At 35.4% G+C, this 12170-nt stretch overlaps 1 protein-coding gene across 1 annotated transcript in view; it reads right to left on the bottom strand.

The window, feature by feature from the left end:
* Positions 1–5924: 5924 nt before the first annotated feature.
* The window catches only part of Arhgef38 (Rho guanine nucleotide exchange factor 38), a 106484-nt gene continuing 100238 nt past the window's right edge, over positions 5925–12170 (bottom strand). The window contains exon 15 of the mRNA XM_051185421.1: positions 5925–6201. Coding sequence (XP_051041378.1) covers positions 6016–6201 — 186 coding nt within the window. The 3' untranslated portion in view covers positions 5925–6015. The remainder of the gene's footprint in view (positions 6202–12170) is intronic.

Below are 12170 nucleotides of genomic sequence, written 5' to 3'. Positions count from 1 at the left end.
AAGTCAATGAGTTAGTCGGCCATCAGTTTACATATATATTCCAACAAAGAATAGAATGCTTTCAGTATCAGACCAATAAATGTATCATAGCAAACTGCAGCATCCTTTTTACAGTCAATGAATACCTCATCTTTTTCTGAAACTGAATCTTGTAATTTCCTATATTCACTGAATAGAATTGTTTTATCATCCTTGATGTGTGCTGCAAGACCTAATCTCAAAACATCTTCCTTTGTCCCTCGGTTTCCCAACATTATTCTAAAATAAATTGATAAATAGTCTTTGTAAAGATAAAACTTTTAAGCTTGATCTCTTCCTATGGCAAGGCTTTAAACTACCGCATTAAGTATTGGCACTAATTTATTAGATTTATTAGATTAGAATCCAATACTGAAATAAGCCCATTATTTGGAGATGGGATAAATATCTATTTACTTGCTTAAATTTTTGCCTGTAGTTGTTTTTGTTTTAAGAAACACCTTTCTGTTGATGAACATTGTTTTGATAAAAACTCCAAATCCTTCATAAAGAGTTCAAAAAAGTTTTGTTTATGGTTCAAATGCAGTTTTGGCTGAACAAAATCATGTAACATGAATTTATGTCAACAGCTATAGTTACTGAAATTCACTACCTTGAAGACATCAGAGAAATAATGCCCAGTATAGTCTACACGTTAGCATTTGAAGTGAAAGTTTTTACCCCATCACAGAAAGTGTACTGGAGTTGAGAGAAGCAATTATTTTGATTTTTGTGGCATTTCTTGGAAATTTCAATGAGTTTAGGAAGTAATTTATCTTTCAGTGAATATGACTCTTTGTATAGGTAGTGTGTATGTGTGTAAAGGGACTGAACTCATTTTGGTATTTTTAAACACACACACACACACACACACACACACACACACACATATATATATATATGTATATATATATGATATTAGAATTTATCTCAACTAGCTCTTAGACCTTTAATCCCCTCATTGCAAAATATGTTACAAGAAGCAGTTATGAAAGTAGTAATATATGTTTTTATTTGATTATGTATAACAAAACAAGTATTTCTTGCACTCATGGTATGTGAGGGGGAACGAACTTGTTTTTCCTTGAATAGCACTGAAATCTGCAGCTCCCTGTTGGCTTAGTGAATGGTGGACAAATGAGTGGGTGTCTTAGTTTTCTCTTCTGCTGTGATAAAGTATCTGGTAAAGGCAACTTAAGGGAGAAAGGGTTTATTTTGACTCACAGTCTGCGAGGGATAGAATCCATGGTGATGCTGAAGGCAGGATGTAGAAGCTTGAGTCCAGTTGATCAGGTTGTCTCAGCAGATAGGAAACGGGAACAAGAAGTGCAGAGAGGCTACAAAACCTCAAAGCCCTCCCCCACTGACGTGTTTCTTCCTGCAAGTCTCAGCCTCCTATAGATTCCAAAACTTTCCCTAAAGCACCACTAGATGGCAACAGAATGATCAAACACAAGAGCTGATGGGAAACATGGCACATTCAAATCACAACAGCAAGTGTTGTAAGTTTTAGGACTGACGATTCAAACTGCATTTTGGTCAGTATCCTTTTTCTGTTCTTCGTGTTGTACGTTATGAGGTTAACCATAGAATTTGTGCACTTAAAGAAGAAATGGCACTGAAATAATAATAGTCAAAAGATGAAATTACTTCAACCCCTTTGTGTTAGTTTCCTCCTTTGCTAAATTTTGGGTTGTTTTTGTTTGTCGCGACAGGGTTTCTCTGTGTAGCTTTAGCTGTCCTGGAACTCACTTTGTAAACCAGGCTGGCCTCAAACTTGTGGAAATCTGTGTGCCTCTGCCTCTTGAGTGCTGACATTAAAGGTGTGTGCCATCACCACCCAACCCACCCATGTTTCCTACTGTATAAAACACAATTCAGATGAAATAAAACAGAAGACACATGGCCCCAGGTTTACAATGCTGTAGTTATTTTATTTTGTTTGTTTTTTCAGGAGTGTAGATGTGATATTTCTAGTTATCTTCCTGGGCTAGTCATACACTGTATAATACTCTTCCATTTATAGGCAGGGGCAGCAGATTGTAGCTTGCAGTAATTCATGTGATCATGCCAACAAGCAACTGATACTCTCCATGTAGTGCCCACTTGCTGAGCTCTAATGGTCAGTAGGTCAGGATATTTTAAACCCATGGTGAGTGTGTCAGGATGTAACTCCACTATAAGTCAAAGCACATCTCTACTTAAAAGTTAGATGGTTCCAATTCTCAACAATGGTGTGGTAGTAGTTTTATTAGTTACAAATTATAAATTGTTATGACCACAAATTTCATGGGAAACATCACTTTGAAATTTTATCAGCACAATAATTATAAAGAATCACAAGAAATTAGAATTGTGATGGATACATTCAGATGCCTTAGTGGAGGTTTAAAAAAAAAAAAAAAAAAACTAAGTTAGTAAAAATATAGTCCCAAGATGTCTAACCAAGAATATCTCAATTCTAGTCTTTTCTAAAATATTGAGTTGTTTTTCAAAATATTCAAATGTATCTGCCTCTAAGAGTAGCTGTCTAAAGACATCTCAGCTTGAGATCCAGGAGCCCTGAGGAAAAGTAGTTTGTACTGAAGTAGCTTTATGGATCACATATAATTTAGTGATAAGTTTTTATATCTAAGTGTATATAGAGAGGTAAGCAACTACAAAAAGAGACTTGTAAAGAGTTGTATCCTTTAAACAGGATCTTTCCTTATAGAATTTCAAGTCCAGAGTCTGCCTAGCTAATGAACTATAACCATGTCCTCATGACCAGGATGTAAATGTGTAAGTTCGTTCAGTCTGAGTTTTGTGAGATCTGAATGTGGCTGTGAGGTCACTAGTTAGCAGTGCAGTGGGTATATTTGGAAGCTATGGTTACTACCAACAACTTACAGAGTTTTTACGTCTTAACATTTTCTCCTTTTATTCATACAGCTGTGTGAGGTTAATGTGGTAGAGAAAAAAAATCCAAGAAGCAAATAGAAAATCCAAGAGTTTTTAATTCCATGATTCAGTCATTGAAACACTCATTTTTGTAAATCACCCAAACTATGTTCATCCCAAATAGCATGAGGCATTTAAAAAGCAATTTCTTGAAATGCGAATTATATTTTGGAATGATTGACTGTTTAACATCTGTCACCCATTGCTTCATTACTGTGACTAACCAGTTATCTATCTCTCTCTGCCTCTATGCACCCTTCAAATTCAAGATAGTTTTCTGAAGTATAAAGAATGTTCCAATAGTAACTTTGTGACTTTTCCATGATTGCACACCAATAATAATTTTATCTTACCAGATGTGTATTGTATACTCTCTATACTTTATTACTACATACACTAGTACTTTTGAACATGTGCATTTCAAAATAAAGTGTAAATAAGATGCATATATTTTTATTTATCTTAAAATTAAAAATAGCTACAAAAGATTCCTCTTCATCTTGGTAGAATATACTTTCCCACTTCAGAGGATCCTATTCTGTACAATAAATACTAATTTTAAAAGGAATATAATAAAATGATTAGCTTGCCTGGTTGTAATTATACTGATGCAACCAGCAATTTCTTTTAAACTGCTTAAATATAAACATCCTATAAACAGTCTTGCAAATTTCCTTTTTTGGGGTCTAGTAAAAAAGTGTCTAATTTTAAAATTATGATTTATTTGATTCTAAGTAAAGTAAGTGGGAAATGAAAGCATTATGTAATTTTTCAGAGCTCACTTATAGTAGTGTGCTCATCATGCTAGGAAAGTTGCAGTCACTGGCTTCATTGAGAGATCTTTCTCTGGAGTTAACTGACATTGATTGTCCTGATGTATATTTTCAACAGTCAGACTCTTGTTGACCTACACCTGTAGACAAAGCTTCTCCATCTAATCACTTATTTCAGCCAGAAAAGCACACCTTTTGTTATATATGTGTGTGAAATTCAGTGTTACATACAGCTGTCCAGGTACACACTGCTGTGTGCAAATTAAATTTCTTTGGGTATTGTCATAATATCCTTATGTAACAACTTTGGATTTCTTTTTTTTTTTAACTTTAGGCAAACAAATTTATGTTTTAAAATTGAATTAAAAGGGCAATTAAAATTTTGAAGTATCTAATATCTTTTAGAAAAATGTTTGTTATCCTTAAAAAATAAAACATGCAAATGCAATGTCAGGAAAATTTTATAAAGCTATTTTAATGAATTTAGTGGTCGTATAAACTTTCCTTTATATAAGGGAGGAGAGTATGATATTCGGTCAGCTACACCAGAAGTAGAACTCCTTATTTTGTTATAGATATTGCTCAGTAATAATTATAATATATGTACATCAAATGGATCCAATCTTTCAAAGTAAGAAATCTTAAAATGTGTCATTAGGATTTTTTATGGGACATTAAAATCTATCTTAATAATGAGTAACCACTGAAGTCAAACAAAATTAGAAGTCTCCCTGTCACATGATCCTCTAAACACACTCTGTTCATTGCTAGGGGTCATTGTGGTTTTAGTTCTATAAACAGGACTGTCCTCATTAGAATGTAAACTTTACATGGCCAGGCACTGCATTAATTTGAAATGTGCTAACAGCCTCAAATCTAGCAGAGCTCCTGATGTACAGTAGGTATTTAGCAATGCTGACCTAGTATACACATGCCAGACAGTTTGGTCTTCATCAAACTTTCCCTCTAGAGTTGTGTCACACATCTGTTTTCGTTTCCTCCTTCTTGTGAGCACTCTCCCTGGTTCATCTCATGATGGTGTCTGTCCCACTTTGACTACTTAGATCCAATTACATATGTTGACTGAATGAATATGCCTGAAGTTTTGGAGGACAGTTAGTTCTCTGAGCAGTACCCAAATTAAAGCACCAGTGCCCTGAACATGGCGTTAGAGCTAATACAATCCTCAGTGCCTTGTCTGCATAAAAGCTGCCCACTGAAGTCTTCACATCCTGGCTCTGAAGTGGGATGGATGCACACTACTCCTGCATCTCCAGATCACTGAGTGACCTGAAATGTCCCCTCATTAAAGCTTCATCAGTAATCATGGAGGACAGCTTTGAAACAATGCTACTTTCAAACATGCTTAATCACAACAATAAAAGAATGAGTAACGAATCTGGATGCTGCGTTTTTTCTCTCCCTGGCTCATGGGAAAGATTTTGGAAGTTCTTAATTTTGAAAAGCTTCTAAATATTGAACTGTGGGTCAGAGAGAAGAGAGATTTCCTCCAGGTCCATGATTTACGTTGCTATTTTACATTCAAGGAGTATGAATGATGTAGTCATTAGCAACAGGGACCTTGGGACCTTGCTGCCCGTGGGTGACCCACCTCGATCACTTGCTGGAAATGTTTACTCTTTATGTTACACTAAATTGTTATACATAAATCACTTAAAGCTATGTCTATCATGTAGTACACGTTTAGCAAGTCTTGGATATTATTAATATGTTTTCCTTTCAATTAAAAACATATTAAAATGGGGGCACATATTAAAGACTTCTAATTGGCTGTTAATCATTTTTATGTGTAATTAGTTGATTCTGTGAGTTATACATATTTGTATTATCTGTAATATACTCATCATGTATAAACTGCAGAATATATATTATGGTTGCATGTAAACATGTATATATGCAAATAAGAAATGTAAAACAATGTGTTTAAGGCAAAGTACAGTAAAAAATATTATAATAATTCTTAGATCTACTTATTCTTAGATCTACTCTTTGGTGATGATAAACAAAACTTCTTCAAAAGATTGCTACCTTTAAATATGTAGCTGGAGCCTAGGCTGCTAACTCTGGTGTTTCTGTTGGTAATATCTCCATCAACAATTATTCTTAATGCATCATAGCATCATCCTATTAGGAAGCAAGGTTTTCTTTAAAACATGACACGCTGGCAGTGTATATAGTGTCTGGTTTGAATTTCCCTGTCTGTTTTATGAGGTAGTCAATAAGCAACTTGCCCGGAGATGAATGTCATTTTTTGCTTATTTCCTTACGCATATGTCATCTTCCCAAGGTAGTTAGCTGGCACATACCCCTTCTGCCCTTGTGCTTCAGCTAGCCACCACTCTTTATTCCCACTTAGGTCACAAAATCTAAGTATGTGGACTCTCTGGTACTCTTGAAGGCTGAGCTCATGGTCGCTCCGTGCTTGGAAAGCATGGACTGCATAGAAAATCTAGACCAAAAAAAAAAAAAAAAAAAAAAAAAAAAAAAGAAGAAGAAGAAGAAGAAAGAGACATTATTGGAATCAGAACCTTAAACTTTGGAGAAGCTTAACAATTTTTTACCCTTTTAGAAGCGATGCTAATGTGCTCCTAGTTTTTGGCGGTCACGCAGTAAAGCTCTTACTGATGGATTTGGTAGGCTATGTCCTACCAAATCTGTGGTGGAACAGAATGGGAAAGGGCCCTCTTTTATTATTGGAAAGAGTTCTGATTGTGCATGATTGAATGGCAGTTTCTATAAAATGCTTTTTGTCACTAAGTCTTTGAATCAGTCTTTAAAGAATCTCTTTCACAGATGGAAACCCAGATAGATCGATTCTGTACATTGACATTTCTGTGTGTAGAGTGAAAAGTGGGAGGGATGTGGAAATGTATTGAAGAGTTAGAGAAAATAAATTTTACACGCTCATAGTAAGTAAATTTGTAGTCATTAAAATAGAATTTTATGAGAATAACCACACAGAAGATATCCATATTGAATATTATTAAAATGTAAAATGATAGCTGGAAGATGGCTCAGTGGTTAACAGTATATGAGCTTTTGCAAAGGACTCAATTTAAGTTCCAGCACACACTTGGGAGTTTTACAACTAGTTGTAGGAATTCAAGTTCCAAGGTATCCATTGCCCTTTTCTGACTTGGAGGGTAACTGTACTCACACATAGCAACACAAAGACACACATGCAAAAAATTAGATGAATAATGTGTGCCTAGAATTACTAAATACTTTCTCTGAAAGATATTTCACAGTTACTTGATAAGTTGGAAGACCTCAAATCAGTGTTTATTCATCTTCCAATAAAATCATAAGACTGCTAATGAAAATGTTTCCTTACTATCAAAAATTAAGCAATTTGTTACATTCATTTCATCAATCTTTGCAAAAACATTATATTAGGAACTGTATAAGTCAGCTAAAGCAATAATGAATACTGATAAGACAAAACAACCAAACCAAGGAACAATCATTGTCAACAATAAGCTGTACATAAACAGAGAGGTACATTTGGAAGGAAGTGGTCTTTCATAATGGACAAGGTAATAAAGGAGGTTAGTGTGTCACACCCACAAAGGTGGATGCATGAAAAGTAGTAGACAAAAAGGATGGAAATTTGAGGGCTAATAGATCAAGGTTCTGTGAGAAATGAATTGATGGTACTGAGCTGTAAAAGAGACAGGACAGTGTGAAAGGGCCAAGATTAGACTGGTTATGTAAATTTTAAACCATCACTTACCTCAATAAAACACTGATTCCATTGACTAGTACCTTAACAAGGAGCCTGAGGCATTATTCAAGGAAAGGAGTCATATTGCTAGGGCCATAAGACACCACCCCCAATCCACAATTCTACAGTAGTAATGAGGTAAAACTTAGGAAGAAGTTAGTAGGTCTTAAAGACAGGGAACCTTCATGGGTAGAATTGATTTTTGTAAACTCAGAGCAAGATCTTCATCCCTTCTAAGTGAAAATCTAGCCAAAATGTGCTATCCATGAACTACAAAGTTGACTTTAGCAGATGCCAAAAAAAACCAATGCCTTGTTTTCAGACTTCCAGTCTCTGCAGTTGTGAAGATTTTATTGCTGGTAAGCATCCAGTATGTGGTATGTTCATGACAGTTTGAAATGTTCCAAGGTACACCTCTCAACTGGCCATGTATGCCATGATGCCTGGCAGTGTTCAAATGTTTACTTAACCTAAAATGTCTGGATAGCATAAAGAGATTGTGGTACATGAAGGAAAATAGATTATTAGAATTGGGTTACTCTGTTTGGAAATGGAGAAGGAAACAAAATGGAGGAGCTATAAATTCTTAGTTAAGTTTCAGCAGTGACAAATACCTTTTACTGAGCTTGTGACAGTTCATGTCACATGGGCTGTATCCTCAACAACCCTTGCAGTTAAGACTTGGAAGCATTCTTAATGACAGGGCTACCCAGTGCTGCTATGTCACATGCATTCTAACTCTCTAACTCCAAACCCTGTGCTTGATCCCTTGCTTTTCGAATTTTAGGATTCAAACTCTTGTTCTAAGAAAGAGATGCACAGTGTATTCTTGGAGAAAGGCTCTGTGGTCCCTCATCTGTCACTACTGTTCTATAGTTTTAAAAGTTTAAAAGTGACAATATTGAATAGGTCCACAAGATTAGTGTGGTTAATTTGGTTTGCAAAAACTTCCAGGAGTGTGACGTGCTAAATTATGGTCCCAGAATAATCTATAAGAGCTGGAGTCAGCAGTGTGGTCATCTTTGCAATTTGAATCAATAATAAATATGCTTTGCCCGTGCAGGCATGGATTTCTCAGATGGATGAATTAGCTAATGTCCCATCCCTCAATACCTGTGTAGTCTTTCACTTTGGCACAAATTTCCTCAAAGGTAAAATAAAATCTGATCGGATATATTTATTATTGGAATATGTATTTTGTTGGTGCTTTTTTTATTTTGTTTTGGCTTGCCTGAAATTCACTATGTAGATCAGGCTCACCTTGATTTCATAGAGATCTGTTTGCCTCTGCCTCAGAGTATTGGAATTAATAGTGTGTGCCACCATGCCTGGGTTAAAATATATAGTCTAGACAAATATAAATTCTCATGAAATCACAAATTTAAAATCACATAACACTTTTAGAATAGCATGACCCAAATTTGTTTCAAACTGGCATTTTCTAGTTCTTACATAACATGCTAAGTAAAGGCGCACCTTACATACTCAAAGTGGGACTATGTCCCATGAAAGAGGGAGTGGTGTCTCTGGTCTTCTAACTCTTTTTATTTTCTTTGTTGTTAGGTAAAAAATTAGAGGTTTTCAGCTTGTCATGTATTTAAGAGCTGAGTGACTTCTTTATTTTCAAGTCTCAGTCTACACTTTCCAACTTCAAATGTGTGTACCTTTCTTCCAGAAACATTCATTAAAATGCTATTAATATGTATCATAATCACATAGCTCTTTTTTTTCCTTGTTATCTGTTAAAATGTTTTACGGATTGCTCCTTTATACGGTAAGCTGGCAGCACAGACCGGCTCTCACAGCATTCGAGTTAGGCTCATGTAGGTCACGACTCACGCCCAGATTATTACCCATGAGCCCCATTCTGTTCCCCATTGCCACATCAGCAGTCTCTCACCCTACATATTCGCGCATTTAGTTTTGATATCTTAAATTCTCTGCATTGTGCAATCTCATTTTCTTGATTTTTATTCTGATTCTCCAATTATGAACAATAAAATTCATATCATATTTTAATTTTCCTTTCCAAAACTAAAAAAGCTTGAAAACCAGTATTTACTGCACTAGTGCCAAAGCCAAAATGATTACACTGCATGGAAAATACTACTCTTTTCTCTCACCCTCTAGAAGCAAGCTTTTATTTTCTTCATTCAATGATTACGTGTTTTTATGAACAAGTAGGTTTGCTGGAAGTTTAATAAAAATGTGTCAGTATGGATTTAAAGGAGAGGGTTCAGAAAAGAGGGCTTCTTGGAGACTAAATCACACCTGAGAGCCTGTGTGGTGGTTTCACTAAGACATCTCCCTTTGTAGACATTAGAGTAGTCATCTATAGAGCTTGGATGAGTTGGAAGCTATTGCCATAAAAGGATGGTTAAGGCACCAGAGCTTCTGGCATGGTTAAAACTGAGAGGACAGAGGTAGATCACAGTGTAAACAACTAGTTATGATGTAAGAAACAGATTCAAAAGTAAACAAAGAAAAAAGCCACCTAAGTGCTATAAATACCTTTTCTCCTTTTCTCTCTCCACCCTGTCCTCCCCTCCCTGTTTTCCTGAAATGGCAATACAAATGGATGACACTAAGTTATTCAGTCTTTTGGGAAATGAAAATCAAAACCACCAAGAGACAGCAGGTTATAATATAAACTAGCATTGCCAAGGAAGACCCAACAATCCTCATCCATTCCTGATGAAACGTAAAATGTGAATGGGCACTCTGAAAAATGATTTGGCATTTCCTCTAAAACTAAAACATAAATTTACCATGCCAGGGTACAATTCCATTCCTGGATGTCTATTTAGGAGAAGTGAAATCTGCACAGACTTTACATTAATGTCCATAGCACATTATTCACAATAGCACCAAAACAGATATTGCCAAATATACAATAACTGGCAAATAGTTAACCAAAATGCCATATCTGTTAAGAATACTATTAGGCAGTAAAATAGATGCAGTGTGTGTGTGTGTGTGTGTGTGTGTGTGTGTGTGTGTGTGTGTGTGTTAAATACACACTGAGAGAAAAAAAACGCCAGGAATAAAGCACCAAAGCACCATATACAATTCCATCTATGTGACATATACAGAAAAGATTTAATAAAGAGACAGAAAATAGGTTAGTGAATTTCAGAAGCTGGAGAAGGGTAAAAGCAGGGAGTGCAAGTGAATCCAATAGATATTTAGGCATGAAAAAAATGTTCTAAAATTGTTTTTTACGATTCTGTAATTATAAGTAAAAGTGACTGGATTTTGCACTGAAATTAAGTGAATCCTATGGCATGTAAATAAGGGCTAAATAATGCTACTTATGAAGGGCAGTGTGTCAATCCCTATTAAGATTTTCTATGTAACCTTTGACTCCTCAATATTTTTATTACTATCCTTACAAATGTATTTATAAAAGCATACAGAAAGAGATGAAGATTGCTCCTGGAATTATTGTTTTGCATTTTAAAAACAAATCATCTGAAATATTTTTAACTGGGTTAGTAGTTATACGTATGAAGTATTCTTTAAAATGGTTGTGACAGCATATGTTCATAATTCTACCACTCAGAGGACTGAAGTGAAAGGATAGCCTGGGACATATCATGGGATTCTGCCTTAAAAACAAAAACTTTTAAAGATATTTCAGGGAATCGTTTTCGTCACTAGAAGTCCAATGTGCTATCCATTGCACCACAGAGCCACATTCAGGGAATTGTTTTAAGGTAGAGTTGTGTTTAATTGTAAAAAAAATGTAACATATATTTTATTTGTATATATATATGTATGCACAAAATATAGCTGAAAGACACATATGGGATGTCTTTGAAGCAGATCTCTAAGGGGGAAAGGAATAAAGACCTCACATTTAATTTATGAGTATTGCTCCATTTTCATTTTCTGAAAATAAAATGTATTACCCCAATGGAAAAGAAATTTAGGCTAATGGAAATTACTAAGGTAAAAAGGCAGAAAATTAGTTGGTTACTACTTGGAGATTAGTAGTTGAATATACAGAAACTTTATGAGATAGCAAAAATTAACCTTACATCATAATTAGCTTACCAATTTGTAAAGGTCTTATGCTGATAGTCTTTGCATTGGCACAATGACAGAAAGGCAAGTTAGGAAGCTTTTGTGTAGAGCAGATGGTATTAACAAGAGATAAAACGTCCATGTCCAACTCAGCTCAATGAAGACATTGCTTCTAGAGCAGGGGTTCTTAACTCTCCTGATGCTGTGACCATTTAATACAGACCCTCATGTTGAGATGACCCCCCCAACCATAAAATTATTTTCATTACTCCTTCACAACTATGACTTTTGATACTATTATGAATTGTAATATAAATGGCTTTGTTTTCTGATGGTCTTAATGACTTAATGGCCCCTAACCCTAAAGGGGTCACAGCCCACAGATTTAGAACCACTGTTCTAGAGGATTCAGAGACAAGTTCCTACCTGATATTGATGACCGTAGCTCAGCTTCCTTTCTCCAATGGTGGAACATTAGAAAAGAAATTCCTGACCACTCTGAATACTTAACAGTGGAGTGATGACTGGATATCTAGTCTGTCAAGAGTTCAGTGTGCAGCATATTATCTCCAATCAAAACACAAACTCTACAGGCTTTTTTTTTTTCCTTTTGAGGAAACGGGTTTAGATAATTAAATTCTTGGCTCAACAGTCCACAGATGGTATGT

The sequence above is a fragment of the Phodopus roborovskii genome, unplaced genomic scaffold (assembly GCF_943737965.1).
Source record: "Phodopus roborovskii unplaced genomic scaffold, PHOROB, whole genome shotgun sequence".
Classification (NCBI taxonomy): Eukaryota; Metazoa; Chordata; class Mammalia; order Rodentia; family Cricetidae; genus Phodopus; species Phodopus roborovskii.
The sequence above is the reverse complement of the archived record's forward strand: the minus strand, read 5'-3'. Positions and strand labels throughout refer to the sequence as shown.